The following is an 18,292-nucleotide window of genomic DNA, read 5'->3' on the forward strand; positions in this document are numbered from 1 at the left end:
GTTGTGGTGCAGAGGTGTAAGTTAGGACAGTGCTGAACCCCTGAAGTGTTAGCACTGCATTTGCCCAGCTTGGCTGCACTTTGCCCATGTCAAACTATCTGTTTAAAGGCATGCTATGGCTGGAAATACACTTCTTAAAAAATATATAATTACCATTTGTTCTAATGCCCTAATACATGGATGCAATATTTTGGTTGTAAGCCTCTGCAAGGAAATGTAGAGTGCGTAGCAATGCCTTTCAATTACTCCAATAAATTGAAATTTATCATATGGAGTGTTTTCATGAAACACAATATGGATCTGGTCAGCTTTTTTAAAGTGTGTTATTTTGGAGCCCTGACTACTTGTAACCTTCCCTTTGTTCTAGAGATGGTGTTGGAACTTCTCTGAAATCATGTATAGTCTGGTGAAGAAGTCAGTGCTTAATCATTAGCTAGATTTTAAATCCTTGTTTAAAATACTTTAACTATTTTACATAATTACATATGCCCACATCTATCAACTGCCCACATCTGCTACCAATGACCACGATATGTCTTGTGGGGTCAAATTCTGTTCAATTAGACTAGTGCAGTTACTCCAGTTTTATATCTGCTAACCGGAATAAATTTGGTCCAATGAGCTCAAATCAGTTTATTGCTGTGAAGTTACATTGTCCCAAAAAGAAGTGTGGGGCGGGAGGGGGCAGACAGTTTAAAAGGCAACATAGGGATTTTGCTGACTATTAAGGAAGGCAATAACTTTTCTGAGATAAGTGGACCTTTTCTGACCTGCTACTTTGCTTGGCCTCACTGAGAGTCTGGTCTTTTCTGTTATTGTTAATGAAAGCAGCCCTAGCCACGTTGTGTTCAGTGTTCTGCACTCCCCTTCTTTGCAGAAATTGCACGCTGGTAAGTTGACTGTTCTCTCAAGACAATAGCATGAGAACTAATTGCAGTGTTTCTGTCTTACAAAGAATACAATGCCAGTGATGCTGCTTGGAGTCATCTTGTAGGAAAGATGTACCTGCAAAGTACAGGTGCATGAGCCAGAAATGCCATAAAGTCAGCTTTGGATCTAGTTGAATGACCCAATACTCTATCCCGAGGGTTCATGTTAACCAACCGGTAACCTAGGTGAATACAACTAGATGTCTACAACAAAAATCCTATGCATGGAAACCAGGCGGCCCTTCATTCTGTCTGCAAATGCAACAATAAATTGAGACAAAGACCGGAAAAGTCATTTTTAGTCTGTTCCAATAGAATACTAACACACTCTTCCAACATCTAGAGTTTGGAGTGACTCCTCTCCCTTATTATCATGAGGCTTTGGGAAGAAGGTTAAGAAAACTGGTTGGTTTATAATGAAAGAGGAGACCATTTTCTCATTTTAAAAAAACAAAAAAAAAAAACCATGGATGTGGACGAAGGTAGACTTTATCTGCATAAAAAAAATATGGAGGATTTGATACTAATGCCCTGAACTCCTCTATTCACCTGGCCGATGGAATGGCTATTAAAAATGCTACTTTGTTTGAAAGGTGTAACAGGTTGCTAGAGAGACTCAAAGGTGGGACCCATCAGCTTTAAGGCTAAATTCAGTCTCCATGCTGGAATAGGACTCTGTACATGTGGAAACAGCCTATCCAAACCCTTTAAAAAGCTTACAAAATTAGGTTGGAATTAGGTTGCACTTCTCTGGAGCAGGACTTCTCTGCCGATGTTAGCCATGAAGTCTCCAGGCCATCAGGTGAAGAGCATGAAGGTTGGAATGGAAGAGGTGGCTGTGATTCGGCAAAACTAGGTCTGTGTGAAGGAGGAGTAAGAGGGACTGATTGAGAGGTCCGAGAGCTGTGAAAACCAGCATTGATGGGGCCAAGCCATGGCCATTAGTATAACACTGACCTTGTCCTGTTTGGCCTTGTGCAGAACTCTTGTTAGAAGAGGGATAGGAGAAAAGCATGCAGTACAAAAGAATCCATCAATGAACCTGGGCTGTGTACTGCTCTGAAGCAGAACTGGTGACATTGTGTTGTCCCTTGTTGTAAATCTACTTGGAGAGTTCCCCAGAGCTAGAAAATGGACCTTGCTATGTTTGGGCAAAGGGAGCAGTCATGGTGATGAATAAGCAACCTGCTCAGGTGATCTGCCAGCATATTCTGAGTCCCCAGGAGGTGGGCCATTTTCAAAGTATAGAGTTACTGATGCAGAAGTCCCAGAGCAGGATTGCTTTCCAACAGAATAGTGAGGACTGGGTTCCTCCTACATATTTACATAAAATATGTTGGTTGTATTGCCGGTGAGCAACAATATGCCCCTTCCCCTAATGCAAGGAAGGAACGTCATGGAAACTAAATGGATAGCCCGCACCTCCCTGATATTTGTGCATACTGAGCTCTTCGGGAGACCAGAGACCCTGCATCTCAGGTGGCTCAGCTGAGCCCTCCCCATCCCAGGTCCAATGCATCTGTGACTAAATTAAGAGTGTGAGATGGGACAAAAAAACTCCCATGCATACATTGGTAGAGTCCATCCACCAATCCATAGAATATTGGATGTGAATTGGTACGTGCACTAACATGTCTGTGTGGTGCTTTCTTGGAGAATATACTTTTGCCACCTGGCTGTGAAGGAGTTTGAGGTGCAATCTGATATACTGGACCATACAGGTGCATGCTGACATGTGCCCCAGAAGCCTTAAACAACAACTCATCATGGTGAGAGGATAAGCCTTGCTTTTAAGTCCAGAATGAGGCTTTGCATTGTATGAAATCTTGTCTGCAGCAGTAAAGCCCTGGCTGTTGTCAAGTTCAGGACCACTCCAATAAATTTTATTTTCTGTTCTAAAGATGGGACTGACTTGTCTGAGTTGATCAGGAGGACTAGCATGTCAAAGGTGGATCAGGTTGTGCAAATGTTGGACACCAACTGCTTATCAGCCAGTTGCCCAGGTAAGGGAATACATGGGCCCCAACCTCTGGAGGAATGTTGCCACCCCTGCCATACAGTTTGTAAAAACACGTGAGGCAGCTGAGAACACAAAAGGGCGAGGACTGTGAACTGATAATGGTGACCACTGACAGTCAATCTCAGAAACTTTGTGTCCCTGATGAATTGCCACATGAAAGTAGGGTGTGGCCGTGTGTGTGTGTGTGTGCGCGCGCTGCAAGAGGCCAGAGACTCTAATTTAGCAAAACAGGGAGAGGGAATCCAGGCTGGTAGAGCAGGAGGGGCCCAGTGAAACCCCAGTACATCCGGTGACCTCCCTGAAAGAGTCTAACTCGTCACACCTTTCATCTGGGAGTTTCTTTTAACTTCAGAACAGTATACCAGAGGGTTAAATTGTAGCATCCCAGCAAGTCTTGCTGGTTTGCAATACCCTTCTGGAATAAAGCCGTAATCTGGTAGGAAGGAACTGAAGAGGGTCTCTGGCAACTTAGCTCTTTATGCCTAGGTGGGTGGGTGGTGTGTGTGTGTGTGTGTGAGAGAGAGAGAGAGAGTGCTCGGGCTGACCTGATGGTTTGTGCTCAGTGGAATGACACTTCCTCCCCAATAAGTCAGGATTCTCTGTCTGAATTTTTTGGGGTTGAAGCCTGGTGCCATGGTCTTTCTTTTTCATTAGCTGCTGGCACTGCAAGGGAGCCTGGAGGATGATGGTTATACAGGTGCTCAAACATAGTGTCATCTCTCTGCTCTTTTCACAGTCGGTAGTAGGGATGCTGGAGTCAGCCAGAGGACCTTGGTACGCTGTAAGCCTCATTTATCGGCAGAGCTATTCTAGCTTGAGCTGCAGATGGCTGAATGTCCACCAGCTTGTGGATTTTTCCCAGACCACCTCTGGGTGGATATCTATGGCCATAGCCATCTCCTCAACTCCTGGGGAATCGTAAAATCATCCAGAGGTGAAGAAATAGGCTTTGCTACAATTGCCTCATTCATGGATGAGGAAGAGGATGTTAACAGTACAGGGGATGGTCCAGTGCCTGCTTCTCTTGTGGCTGTTCATGAAAAGGATCTTGACTCTGCTTGGTGCCAGGCTCAGTACTGACACTATAGTGCTTGTGGGGACGATGCTCCTGATACCCAGCAGATGAAGCCAGCTGAGATGGCTCCAGGGACATTCTTGATTGTATGGAGGAAGTCCCGGGGGTTCCAAAAGGGTCATTGGTATGGCCCAGTCCCCAAACATGCATAGTCCAAAGGTCCCTTCTATAAGTTCCCAGCTGATACTGATGCAGAAATCAGGGCCCTCCTCCGGATGGGACCGACTAGGTTGGGATTCGTAGGATCTCACTTCAAAATCTGGTGAGGAAGAAGCTGCTTCTTGAGACCAAGCTGATGCCATACCGATTGGTGCCAGTGAAGAAGCTCAGACTCTAAAGACGGGGTGCCTGGGAGATCTGTGGCATTCCCCTAGATGGTGCTAGCCTAACTGGCACCCTGGAGCTGCTCAGTGAGGAGGTGAAGGTGCTGGAAGGTGTCTTAGCCATTGGTGTCAGGTGAGTCTCTTGAACCGGTGATGGCAGCACCAAGAGTTTTAACAACTCTCTGATGGCATCAAACACCTTAGGAATATATGGTACTGGGAAGACACATGGCACAAGGAGATGCCAATGAAGGTGCTCCAATAGCTGGTCTCAAAAGGCCTACGCTGGGCTTTGGAGTCAATGAACTCTCCTGTTTAGAGGTGCTTCCTCTTTAAACACCCTCCTCAGTCTTTAGAAGACCTTATTCTGTTTGATTCTTTTGAAGACCCCAGTACCAAATGCAATTTCCAATGTCTCTTCATTGGCACCTGTGAGGCTGATCTGCCCCTCAGTATCAGTAGACTGGAGATGTACTACTGACTGATGCCGCTGTGATGCATACCCTGACCGAAGTAGAGTAGTGAGATGGAGGCCATAGCGCCAATTCAATAGGCGGATATTTTAATCTGGCTGCCCTGTCTTTTTTTTTTTTTTTGAATGGGGTTTGAAAACCATACAAATGCTTCCCACAAGCACTCAAGGCAGTTGGGGTGAAGGTCACTATTAGGCATTGTCTTACTACAAGAGTGGCAGAGCTTGAAATCTGGAGAACATGGCATATCACCAGAACCACACAAAACTACAAAAACTTATTTTTTTAAACTCACAACACTATCTACAGGTCCTATATACAGATATCAAGTAAAGACTTGCAGAAGCAAGGACCGGGAGCTTTATCAACTGTCACGGGTGGTAGGAAGGAACTGAAGAGGGTTTCTGGTAGCTTAGCTCTTTATGCCTACACGGGGGTGGGGGGGGGAGGGGTGTGTGTGTGTGTGTGTGTGTGTGTGTGTGTGAGAGAGAGAGAGAGAGAGAGAGAGAGAGAAAGCAGAGGGTGCTCGGGCTGACTTGATGGTTTGTGCTCAGGGTAAAATCTCTAACTGTGCACTGGAGCACCCAAACACCTACTGCAGAACAGACGTGAAATCTCTCAAAGAATGAGACATTTGGAAGTGAGGGACCAAAAAAGGTGGTGCATTGATTTTTTTTTTTATTTGATCCATCTCTGTATTGTTTATGCTGTCAACAAGTCACTTTTCACCCTCTTGCTTTGTTTTAGTACTATGATATAGGAAGTAGGTTCAGTTGCAGCAGTATTGAGATTTCTCTCATTTCCCTAGATGGAAATTGCTTTCCTCTTCTTAACAGAAGGTTCTAGATACAAACAGGGAGCTGTTTCTTTCAGCTGAAGCAGAACCAGTAGTGTCTTTAAGGTCATACATCTCAGGCTTTCATGAGGATTACCATGGCTTATGTGTGGCAGGCTCATATCTTTACATTTCAGGGCTTTTTTTATGATCTTTTCTAGTTGCCTTTTGTTGTTCTTGTTTCTTGGCAAGTTCTTGGTACTCTTTTCACCTTGAAGAGTCCGAGTAGCATGCAATTTGCCATTACTCCTTTCTCCTTTAGTGTTATCTGTCATAGGAGCAAAATTGAGTGTGTGTCTGCAACAGACTGGAACCTTTTCTTTTCCTGAAACTGTATCTCCTACAGCATGTGTAGTTAATTTGCAATTAGGCTTTGATCGATCTTTTGTAGACTTGGTTGCCTGGGCCAGTTCTTTTTTGGTAGATGGTGCTATATCTATGTGAGGTAAGTGAGTGACTGTTTCCTTTGTCTTTGATTTTTTAGACTTATTTTTTTACTTGGTAGCAGGTGAAGAGAGCATCTTTACAGCAGCCTTTTACCTGGCGGTACAAAAGCATGTTAAATGCACATTAATATAAGTGGATTTTATAACAGTAAAAATAAAAAAAATCATTAATGCAGTGGCTAAGTGCATTTGTGGTGTTGATATTAATTGATTATAATTCTTCAAATCCTCTTTAGAAACAAAGTATCTGGAATTTACAAAGGACTTCTTAACTCTTGACCTCCCTTTATAAAAGTTATTTTCAGCTATTCCTGCAAGTCCTAAATCTGCAGGAGACACTGCAGGGCTTTTAATGCTTTTTGTGGTCATATAAAGAGATGACTGCGGTGCACGTTTTGGGGCAGTTATGTAGGGACATGACTTTCACAGGTTTCCATGACATTTCAACATCTCATGTCGTCCTGCAAAAGAAAAACTTTTCCTTCCAACCCAAATCAACCTGAGAAGGTTAATTTTGCAAAGGCTCACTTGAATTTTTCTGATCTGCCATGAAATCCTCACCTGTAAGTGCAATTGTTTAGGAAGCTGAAATTCACTCAGAGGAACTCTTCTGATGTTCCGCACCTTAGCACAGTCTCCAAGTTCACCCATGCAGCTACAATTGCATTCTGCTCTCTGAGCCAAATTCTGATCTCAGCCTTGCCACCCTAAATCCAGAACAACTCCACAGAAGACAGCGGAGGGAAGGAAGGGTGGTTCTGTAGTTGGAGAAAAGGATTTAGAGGCAAGAGAGCTGAGTTTTAGTCTTGGTTCTGTCACAAGCTTACAGTGTGAAATACTTCTAATGTAAAAAATTCTTGATTTTTTTTTTTCCAGTTGGGGGTAATTGACATTGGAACCTGACCTGCTGCCTCTGAAAAATGAGTGCTATAGAGTAGCTGTAACAATTCTTAACATCTTAGTGCCAAATTTTGCTGTTTATAATGATATAAATAAATAACTGAGCAATTTTTGATCTCTACACAGTTTGATGTTATCCTGAGGTTTCGTTGGCACATTTATGACCGGGGGTCTCCCCATCTCAATTCTCTGACCAAAATGGAAGGTGCTAGTCAAACTCTCTAACTGTAGGAAATGAATGTCCTTTTGCCTTTCTGATCTTTACTTTATTTTTGTTTGGAGTTTTTAAATATTTGCATTCATAAGTGTTGCATGTAGTTTATCAAAGCTGCAATTAAAATGCCTAATAAATTTATAAAATCTAAATTAGATCTACAAGAATGGGGAGGGGGTGTGAATGTGAAACTAATTATCACAAATACAATAAATACTCTTATTGAAAATGAAATACAAAGACTAAAGAAAAAAATCAAGGTGTTTAAAAATGAATTTACGATATTTTTAAAGTCATTCTTTATCTAATACACCCATAAAACTTAGATGTTGCAGAAGCAAGGCTCATAACTTTCTGCTGTAACCAGTGTTTTTTCATATCATCTGTCAAATAATCTACTATCAGTAGTGCTGACATCCAGTTAATGCAAGTTTATTTAATTACCATACTGAACATGAATGGTGTGGCTTTCTCCTTCTAATCGGTCATTTTTCTATTTTCTCTTTGAAGCTTCAGTGTTTTCAACTATCTCACAGACACCACCTTCTCTCTTTTCAGGCCATGGAAATGTCAGTAATTTCACAGGACCCTATATAATGTTTAAATAGTGCTATCTAGTGAAAAGTGTACACAGTACTGTCTGAGGACTGAAAAGCCGATGTTTGGACTGATTCGCTCTTTCTACATGTTTTGGTTATTTGTGAAGGATCTAAGTTGGTCTTAATGATTTTCTGATGTTTCTTTTACAGCATATTTTTAAAATTAAGTACAAGGTTGGAGACTAGTAGACACACCAGCATCCTACTTGTAGTGCTTATTAAATATATCTTAAATATCTCTGCTCACATAAATGTCCGTTTATTTCTAGAGAAAAGGATATTTTACATTTAAATACAGTGTTATGGTATAAATCACTAGAGAATTTACTACTACTGCTACTTTTAATTAAATAAAAATAAGGCAGATTGCATCTGTTGCCCTTCTGGCTAAGATGTTTCAACCTAAAAGCACAAGACAAGTGCAGATATAGAACAGGGCATATATTGTAAAAGGAGTTAGTCTATTATAAAATGGATGTTGGGGGGAGAGAGAGATAACTGACCTACTGAATGATGTCTCTATTCTGACAGATATTGTACATGTGCAACTGTAGTACTGTGATAAAATTGCATAGTTAAAACAGACCCCTGGACTTTCTACTGCCTTGATTCTTGTAAACAAAATACAATAGATATTTCCTCTACAAACAGTGAGTGGGAATCATTAGGACTATTTACAGCCAGTTCTGTTTTTGAATAAATAACCGTGTATTCCCATTCCTGTTTTAAAAGCATGAGAGCACCAAGTGGAAAAACAAACTATCTTGCTACAGAATTTGTGATCTAAAGTTATAATACAAAGCACTCCATTCTTCTGTTATGCCAGATGCACCATAAAATCCATTACTTCACAGAATGGAATGTAGGTAAGAAGATTTTCATTGTCCTGGCTGGATTTCTAGTTAAATGTATTTTTCTTGTGGTAGTTCACATACGTCTACAACTTCTATCAGTAAACAAGCACCACAGCATATCAGATGTCTTCAAAAATAGCCACTATAAAAAGAATTCTCCTAAATGTTTAAGGAAAGGTGAGGGAGGAAGGAAGAAATCTTACATTGGAAATACAGGGAAAAATCCTATAGTCAATATTCAGGCTAAAGCCTCGTTGAAATAAAACACCAGGTCTTGTAAGAGATAATGGCTCAGTGATTTTGCCCCAGTACACTCTGCAAAAGCCGGGCTATCTAACTGATGATTTTGTTCCCATTTGAGGATGACCCCACTACTCTGACCCAAACTCATAAATAATAATCTTAGAACTATGTATTCTCTAAATTTATCACAAGGTATTGAATTTGCCACCAGTGACTGCTGTCAAAGGGGCTTATTTTCCATAATCACTCTTCAGGAAAAGGAAGTAAAATAAAGGAAGTTTTTTTTTTTTTTTTTTTAAAAAAAGGCAGTAATTCATCTCAAGTTACAGTTGAATACCTAACACCTCGTGTGGTATGGGTTCCCCTCTCACCACAACTAGATGAACATTCAGTAGGTGGCACTCTTCCCTCCACACTAGTACCACTATATTGTATTTCAGGTGATCTCTTGTAGCTGTTCAAGATCAGATAGAAGGTCTGACCACTTCATAAATGAACAGTAGTGACATGAGCCATTGCACTCTGCTTTAATTCCCACAATAACTTCTATTGGAAAACAATATTATTCACATCTGCCCTAAACTATTATGCAACAGTGATGTGTGGTGTTGAAGGGCTGCTGTATTTCTCCCCTAGAGGTTATTGCACATCAATAGTGGGCAATTTCTTCATGTAGCTTTTTAAAGTGTAAAAGTCCTTTCATTACTTAGCCTTTGTTTCTAGTTACTGCCTAGAAAGAGCTTGCTTTCTCTCGCTCTCTTTGGAATGTCTAAAGCAGTGCATACATGAAAGTGAGTAAATAGTTTAATATGTAGAAGTCTGTAAACTGCTTTGAAAGTATCATACAATAAAAATATGAATTCTGGATTTAACTTTAATCTCCTATGACTGATTCTCTGAATCTTAAATCAGCTAGATGATAAATTTAAAGCTCTGGCAGTGGAACATGTGATATTTGAGAATTTTTAACTCGTATTATCTTCCCTATTACTTCCAAGTTATTGTCAAATGCATCAAAAAGGGGGAGAGAATAAATAAGTGGCTGCCGGTCACAGAAAATCTTTGACTACTGAGAAACATGCAGTCATTTTGAATGTGGATAATTTTTATTGAAGCTATTCTAAATTATGAATGCAAATTTAACCTGTATTTTATGGAGGAAACTGTGACAGCTAATTAATCAAAATGAAATGTACATTTAACACAGACAAAACTTGATATCTGTTAAATAATAGATGAGTCTGGCCTCTGTTAATAAAACATGAAAACAAAACAAGGAAGCATACCCCAAAAAATACTAATAATACTTAAATCAATAAGGAGAAACGTGATAAGTGAACATTTTACCATGCCTCTGTGAAAGAGCTGCTGTTCCTGGGGCTACTTGACTAGTTCTGCTGCTTTTTTACATCCCAGTTCTGCAAAGCAACTAAACAAATATTCAGCCCCATGGCTCTCTATTAAACTGAAGCACATATTTAAAATAAAGAACATTCTTAAATGGCTTGCTGAAAAGGGATGAACTCAAGATTGTGCTAAAAATGCATTGTTGAGCCAGGTACCCCATGACCATACTTAGGCTTTGTTTGCATGAACAATTAGACTGTGGGAAGCTGGGACGTGAATCTATGCTAGACTAGCCTGCCATGCTCTTAACTGTCTGTGTGCATTAACGATTGCTAAAGTGCTTTGACCTAAGAAGGACTAACTCCAAGCACTCTGACAAACTTAACATATAGCAGCAGGGTGTACATGGACAGTTTAGAGCAGGGCAGACTGGTGTGGGATAGATTCACACCCCAGCTTGCCCCACAGTCTAATTGTTCATGAAGGCTGCACCTGAATGAGGTGAATGCACTTAGTTCCAGTAGAACTTTAAATAAATTAATATGGGGCAATGGGGAATTAGCATAATGTATACCATAGACAGAGATAGTTAATCTATAAACTGGAAATTAAATTATTTGGAAGTAATGCATAGTATTAAACTGATACATATAAGTAGCACCTACAGAAATTAACAAATGGACAGTTTCTGCTCACAAGGAGCACAAGTACAATGTATCTTCAATCCTTTTCTCATATATAATGAGTTCAAACAAATAGAAGAAAATGACATGAAGTTACAGTATAAAAATGTTAGGTCAGTCTAGAAGACACTGCGGTTATTGCAACAGGCTGACCGTTAATGAAGGGAATAGTCCAGGAAGCAGTTGCACCACTTGTGTGTTTGATTCATTTCCTTGCTTGGCCTCTGAGAGACTTCTGTTTTTAATACTGTTGGTGAAAGGACCTCTGATCTCATCATGTTTTGTGTACTGTATTCCTTTTGTATGCAGAAACTGCATGTTAGCTAGATGACTGTACTTTCTCAAAGAAACAGAATTAGAAGTGGTTATAATTTTTCTATCTGGCCAAAGAGCACAGGGCCAGTGTAACTGCTCAGGGCCTCCTTGCAGGAACGATGCTTTTGGAAGCTTTGAGACAAAGGATGATGGTTCGTGAATTTGTTTCTCCCTCACTGTATCATGAATAATACAGTCTGTTTCTTTTCTCCCCTTTTGTTCTATTGTTTTAGTACCCTTACTACTGGAAGCAGTCTCTACTGAAGTACCATTGAACATTTTCTGATTTGCCTGGGAGATAGCTGCTTTATTCTTCTTAAAAGAAGGATCTGCGCTATCTTTCGGAGTTGCATCTTTCACTAGTGGCAATACCAGTAAAGACTTTAAGTTTGAAGATTCAGAGCTATCTGGAGCAGGCATGGTAGTCTCAGGGGTCTTTACAGCTTTACTTTTCAGGGCTTCTGGGTTTTTCATTTTTTCTGGGTGCCATATACTGTATTCTTTTATTGGCAAACTTTTCTTTTCACCTTGAAATGTCTGAATAGAGCATAACTTGCCATTACAGCTTTCTCTCTTAGTTCCATCTGTTGTAGAACAATTGGAAGACTCACTAGAATGGACTGGAACCTCTTTCTTTTCTGAAACTGTATCATCTATAGCACATGTGCTTAATTTGCAATCAGATTTTGATTGATCTCTTGTAGTCTTGGTTTCTTGGCTCTCTCTTTTGTCATTAGTTTGCCTCATATCTAAGCAAAACAGGCAACTGTTGATGGTTTCATTTGCCCTTGATTTCTTTGCTTGCTTTTGCAACTGAAGGCAAGCAAATGGAGCAGCTTTACCCCAGCCTTGTACCTGGGAACAGAGAAATATGTTAAATCTAAATACTAGTTGCTTCTTCACCAAAAAAAACAAAACAAAACAAACAAACAAAAAAACTATGTACAATGTAACAGTAATGATTAACTAATACGACTCATGATGCTACTTAGGTTTATTGTTTGGGCCAAATTAACAAGTAATTTTTTAGTCTTAGTCAGGCCCACTTAAAAATACTCTGTATTTGAAGAAGTTGTTTATTGACAGGAAAACCAGTAGACTCCATAGATTTTTTTTTTTCATGCCTGTTTTAGTTTTATGCTTGCAGTGCTTTTCTACAGAGTCCTACACTGCAAGCCTCAGGGGCAATATCCAAGACCATGAAAAATCCAATTTCCATTACATTATATTATCTTTGAAAGAAAAACATGTTCTCTTCCTCCAAAAGTCTTGGATCTGAGAGATTATTATAGCTTTCCCTAGTTCCCACTTCTTTACTAAACTGAGTACAGAACAGAATTGTGATGTTTCTTTTATGATCCATGTACAAAAGAAATGCATTTCGAGTGCCATTTCAATCAATCAATCAAAACAACATGCGTTCCACTGCTGCCAACTAGACTGCTGACTAGGAGGGGATTTTACTTAGCTTTTGATTCACTAATATTAATCCCTTGCAGGCTTCAACAGGACAAACTTCCAGGTGAGAGGAGAAAACCATATCATCTGCTACTGACTGCTTAAAATTAAAAGCTCAAAACTGAAATACCCTTTTACAAGATCCCTCTTCAGAGCTCTACATTAGCAGCCTACCTCTGCACAATTAAATGTGGAAATTTAAGGCAGACTCTTACCAAATGTAGAAGTAATGACCATAAACTAGAGGTGGAAACAGGACACAAAAAGCACGTCACCTACATAGAGAAGTGATTTTGCAACCAATCTGGGAGAAGAGAAAAGCTTCTTTTTGCACCACAGTCCAAAGTACAATGAAGTGGGAAAGACTTGCTTATATTAAAAAAAAATTTACATTAAAAAGCAATGAGTGGGAAGAGACATGAATTTGAATGGGACCTGATCTGGGAGTCGTACTTCAAGGCCATCTAGCTGTTTAAGCCCCAGACCTGATTTATGCAGCCAAATAGGTACCTTCCCCTGGCTTGTGAATCACTTTGGGCCGAGGTGGGAGATAAGCATCTGGATGCCCCCGAGTCTAAAAACTTGCGCATCTAGGGAACATTTACAGTGGAAAGTTAGGCAGAGTTGGCTTAAGCATCTACAGCAGTGGTTTTCAACATTTTTTTTCATCTGCAGCCCCCTACACGTTTTCAAATGGAGGTGTCTCTCTCCTAGTCCCCAACATTGTACTTTAGAAATTCACCTTTGGAAATTCAACCTGTGGTCCATAGACCCCTATCATAGAAGTCTTAGACTGAAAACTAACTGAACAGAATTCAATTATAAATGTTGCACTTGCTCAGCACAGCATTTGATGCAGCGTGAGAAAGGGCGCTAAACTGTGAGCTTCTATGGTAATGATGATACTTCCAGGTTTTGACCTGTGGGTGGGGGTATTCACATACTTTTGATTGGTCAGAAAAACAGAATGCCTTTCCTGGGATCTGAAACTTAATGTTCATAGTTACCTATCGCAGACCCCTGAGACAGTCTGTGGACCCACAGTTGAAAACCACTAGTCTCCAGGGTTAGGTGGCAGCCAAGCAGGAATTTCATGGAGTGCAGAGGTGCTGCATACAAGACTTAGGCACCTAAGTTTTGCAGATCACACCTTTAAAGTTAGAAAGTCTTAGCTTTTCAGTTATATCAGCAGGTACCAGAGAACTTAGACCTAGAAATATCTACTCAACTCAAGAAGTTACAACAAAATAATCGAACTATCCAACACCATCCTCACCCCACTAACTGTATTCCTAACCACAAAAACAGCATTTCTATACAGATAGGTCTGCCCTACATATAGGTTTCAAGAAACCAGTCTAGAAGACTGCATCACTGCAGGGGGAGGAGGAAGACAACTTTAACACAAGAATGTCTTTGGTATATGTCCACATCTAACACAGGATAGAACACAGTTGTTTATCTTAGTTATTTTTAACCTTCTAAGCCCCCCTAGAATAGGGTTACCATATTTCAGGTTCCCCAGAAGAGGACACTGGGAGGGGGAAGGGGGAACTGGGGGGAGGTACAGTTGGAGGAGCAGTAGGGGATACCTGCGCCAGTGGTACTCACTGGAGGTTGGGGGCAGTGTTGCTCCCTGTCATGGTGGCAGGACAGCTGGCAGAAGCCCAGGATGCAGCCACAGACCTCAGTCCATGCCTCCCTATGGACCCCCTCCCTAGGCCTGGGTGGGCAGGATCCGGCAGCTTTGTCTGCAGGGGAATGGACCAAACAGCTGCTGATGCTGGAGAGATACCAATCGGGAAGCGGTCTAATCGGGGCTCTTTCTGAGCTGCAGCATCTGCTCTGAAAAAATCCCAGACATTTCCTATTTGAAAAATCCACCTGGACAGAGGACAGAGGCTCAAAAAAGAGGCAATATCTAGAAAAACCTGGACATATGGTAACCCTACCCTAGAATGGGAAGACCTGAACCCATTGTACTCACACAGTCATTCTGAAAAATTCATAAACTTAAAACTACAGAAACCAGAAGCCTCCAAAGCCATTTCCCTCTGTGACACAAGAGAACTGTCCCCACAGCTGAACTATTTGTTACTACTCTGATACAATGAATAATGTACACCAAATCCTTAAGGCATCCAAACCATCACAACCCTACTTGCCTTTTCTTCAAGAATCTCTTTTTTTTTTTTTTTGTAGGTAAAAAGGCAAGAAGCAGCTTTAATCAGGATTACTTCAAACAAATGTGAGTACCATTTATACTAACCACTATTAATATTCCTTCTATTTAACTTCACTGTAGCTACAGGAGAGGAACTTACTTGGAGGTTTAGTGAGGTTTTTAGGTATTCCATATGTCTATGCTACAAGACAGTGACAGACATTCCATTTCATGCTGACTATTCTGCAGCTGTAACAAACTAGATCTCTGTTTAATTTAAGAATAAAACCCTAAACAATATTTTCAGTATGTTCTTAAAGTTACTCCATAGCTACCTCTGCTCTTTAAGCCGCTCCCTACAACTATTTTGAAGCTCCTAGCTTTTTGGTGTTGTTTTTTTTTTTTTAAACATTTGTAGTGTTAAATATCTTGTTTAAAACAATCAGCTTTTGATTTGTCATGATTTCCCCCCATTCTCAACTTTTTGACTCTGGTTTAGAGGCCTTAAGGTATCCAGAGCAGTATCTGTTGACTTTTCAAACTACATTGTACCAAAACAAATGAATTTTTAAATAGCCATTGTTAGCTAATATTCCAAAACTGCACTTGAGAATTTTTTTTTTTTTGGCTAAGTCATTTTTCAAGACATAAAATGTAACTTACAGCTTCCTCCCATCCTGTCCTGATGACATATTCCAAGGACCTTTCATCTTGTTCAAATACGTTCTCGCTGATGCCAAGAAGAGTATAAACTTGATTCCTCTCTCTCCTCTCATTTGGGTAGATACACTGCCACTTGCTTTCCTCTGCTTTCTTATTGGTAATGCTTTTTTCTAAATCTACTTCATTCTTCCTGGAGGAGTTCATCATGGTCCCAGCACCCCAAGCTTCTACCCTTTAAAGCTGCAATAAGATCTGGGTCTTAGATAATCTAGCTGGCAATGACGGTTCAGATATCCTAATTTTAATGCAAGGCATTTAGGGCTGCTGCCCCACTCAGCTGCCTGAAGACCCGCTCCCAAAAGGATTTTTTTTAACTAAAGAACCAGAATTGGGTATTTTATGCCAGTCCCTTAGCTTAGGCTGCTCCCTGAGCCACTTCGCCCCAGCCCCTTTCCACCCACATCCCCTCCTCCTAGCTCTCCCCTTCCCTCCTCCCGCGCCCCCCCTCGGCCCCCCCATTCCCAGGCTCTCCTCTCCCCCCCCCTCGCCTCCCCCCCCCCAGCTCCTGGGCTCTTCCCTGCCCCCTCGTCCCCCCATTCCCAGGCCCTCCTCTCCCCCCCCCTCGCCTTCCCCCCCCAGCTCCTGGGCTCTTCCCTGCCCCCTCGTCCCCCCATTCCCAGGTTCTCCCCTCCCCCCCCTCGCCTTCCCCCCCCCAGCTCCTGGGCTCTTCCCTGCCCCCTCGTCCCCCCATTCCCAGGTTCTCCCCTCCCCCCCCTCGCCTTCCCCCCCCCAGCTCCTGGGCTCTTCCCTGCCCCCTCGTCCCCCCATTCCCAGGTTCTCCCCTCCCCCCCCTCGCCTTCCCCCCCCCCAGCTCCTGGGCTCTTCCCTGCCCCCTCGTCCCCCCATTCCCAGGTTCTCCCCTGCCCCCCGTGCTGCTCCCCACCCCCACCTTTCGGTCCGGGGCGCTGGGAGATGGAGCCGCGCGGGCCGCGCCGGTTGTTCGCAGCCCCCTTCCCACCCCGAAGCCGTTACCCTGGGCGACGCGGTGGGGGGGGCGGAGCGCGGCAATGAGCGCATGAGCAATGGGGTGCGAGCTGCGACACAAAGAGCCTGCGGGGGGGGGATGGGGAAGCAGGAGAAGGGGGAAGGCGGTGGGGGGCTGGAGGGACTGAGGGAGGGGGCAGCGGCAGGAGGAGTAGAGGATGGAGGGATGAGGAAGCAGGAGAAGGGGGTAGGCGGTGGGGGGCTGGAGGGACTGAGGGAGGGGGCAGCGGCAGGAGGGGTAGAGGATGGAGGATGGGGAAGCAGGAGAAGGGGTAGGCGGTGGGGGGCTGGAGGGGTTGAGGGAGGGGGCAGCGGCAGGAGGGGTAGAGGATGGAGGATGGGGAAGCAGGAGAAGGGGGTAGGCGGTGGGGGGCTGGAGGGGCTGAGGGAGGGAGGATGGAGGGATGGGGAAGCAGGAGAAGGGGATAGGCGGTGGGGGGCTGGAGGGGCTGAGGGAGGGGGCAGCGGCAGGAGGGGTAGAGGATGGAGGATGAGGAAGCAGGAGAAGGGGGTAGGCGGCGGGGGGGCTGGAGGGGCTGAGGGAGGGGGCAGCGGCAGGAGGGGTAGAGGATGGAGGCTGAGGAAGCAGGAGAAGGGGGTAGGCGTGGGGGGGCTGGAGGGGCTGAGGGAGGGGGCAGCGGCAGGAGGGGTAGAGGATGGAGGATGAGGAAGCAGGAGAAGGGGGTAGGCGGTGGGGGGCTGGAGGGGCTGAGGGAGGGGGCAGCGGCAGGAGGGATAGAGGATGGAGGATGAGGAAGCAGGAGAAGGGGGTAGGCGGTGGGGGGGCTGGAGGGGCTGAGGGAGGGGGCAGCGGCAGGAGGGGTAGAGGATGGAGGATGAGGAAGCAGGAGAAGGGGTAGGCGGTGGGGGGGCTGAGGGGCTGAGGGAGGGGGCAGCGGCAGGAGGGGTATAGGATGGAGGATGGGGAAGCAGGAGAAGGGGATAGGCGGTGGGGGGGCTGGAGGGGCTGAGGGAGGGGCAGCGGCAGGAGGGATAGAGGATGGAGGATGAGGAAGCAGGAGAAGGGGGTAGGCGGTGGCGGGGCTGGAGGGGCTGAGGGAGGGGGCAGCGGCAGGAGGAGTAGAGGATGGAGGATGGGGAAGCAGGAGAAGGGGGTAGGCGGTGGGGGGCTGGAGGGGCTGAGGGAGGGGGCAGCGGCAGGAGGGGTAGAGGATGGGGATGAGGAAGCAGGAGAAGGGGTAGGCGGGGGGCTGGAGGGGCTGAGGGAGGGGGCAGCGGCAGGAGGGATAGAGGATGGAGGGATGAGAAGCAGGAGAAGGGGGTAGGCTGTGGGGGGGCTGGAGGGGCTGAGGAGGGGGCAGCGGCAGGAGGGGTAGAGGATGGAGGATGGGGAAGCAGGAGAAGGGGAAGGCGGTGGGGGCTGGAGGGACTGAGGGAGGGGCAGCGGCAGAGGAGTAGTAGGATGGAGGATGAGGAAGCAGGAGAAGGGGGTAGGCGGTGGGGGGCTGGAGGGGCGGGGGGGGGGGGCCGCGGCAGGAGGGTAGAGGATGGAGGATGGGGAAGCAGGAGAAGGGGTAGGCGGTGGGGGGCTGGAGGGGCTGAGGGAGGGGGGCAGCGGCAGGAGGGGTAGAGGATGGAGGATGGGGGAAGCAGGAGAAGGGGGTAGGCGGTGGGGGGGGGGGGGGCTGAGGAGGGGGGGGGGCAGCGGCAGGAGGGGTAGAGGATGGAGGATGGGGAACAGAGAAA

The 18,292-nt window shown here is 44.4% G+C and overlaps 1 protein-coding gene across 4 annotated transcripts; it reads right to left on the bottom strand.

The window, feature by feature from the left end:
• Nucleotides 1-5,356: 5,356 nt before the first annotated feature.
• Nucleotides 5,357-16,628, bottom strand: C12H16orf46 (chromosome 12 C16orf46 homolog). 4 transcript variants are annotated; one of them, XM_043495258.1, is made up of 5 exons: nt 16,491-16,625; nt 15,542-15,773; nt 14,326-14,465; nt 11,095-12,111; nt 5,357-6,195 (listed from the first exon to the last, which is right to left on the bottom strand). In XM_043495258.1, the coding sequence occupies exons 2-5, from the start codon at nt 15,552-15,554 to the stop codon at nt 6,142-6,144; spliced, it is 1,224 nt and encodes a 407-aa protein (XP_043351193.1). In that variant the 5' UTR covers nt 15,555-15,773; nt 16,491-16,625; the 3' UTR covers nt 5,357-6,141. The 4 variants fall into 4 exon arrangements, with proteins under 4 accessions (XP_043351193.1, XP_043351192.1, XP_043351194.1 ...); XM_043495257.1 differs by lacking the exon at nt 14,326-14,465 and having other exon boundaries at nt 5,360-6,195; nt 16,491-16,624; XM_043495259.1 differs by lacking the exon at nt 5,357-6,195 and having other exon boundaries at nt 7,459-12,111; nt 15,542-15,781; nt 16,491-16,550.
• Nucleotides 16,629-18,292: the final 1,664 nt, after the last annotated feature.

Source organism: Dermochelys coriacea, chromosome 12, assembly GCF_009764565.3.
Source record: "Dermochelys coriacea isolate rDerCor1 chromosome 12, rDerCor1.pri.v4, whole genome shotgun sequence".
NCBI lineage: Eukaryota > Metazoa > Chordata > Testudines > Dermochelyidae > Dermochelys > Dermochelys coriacea.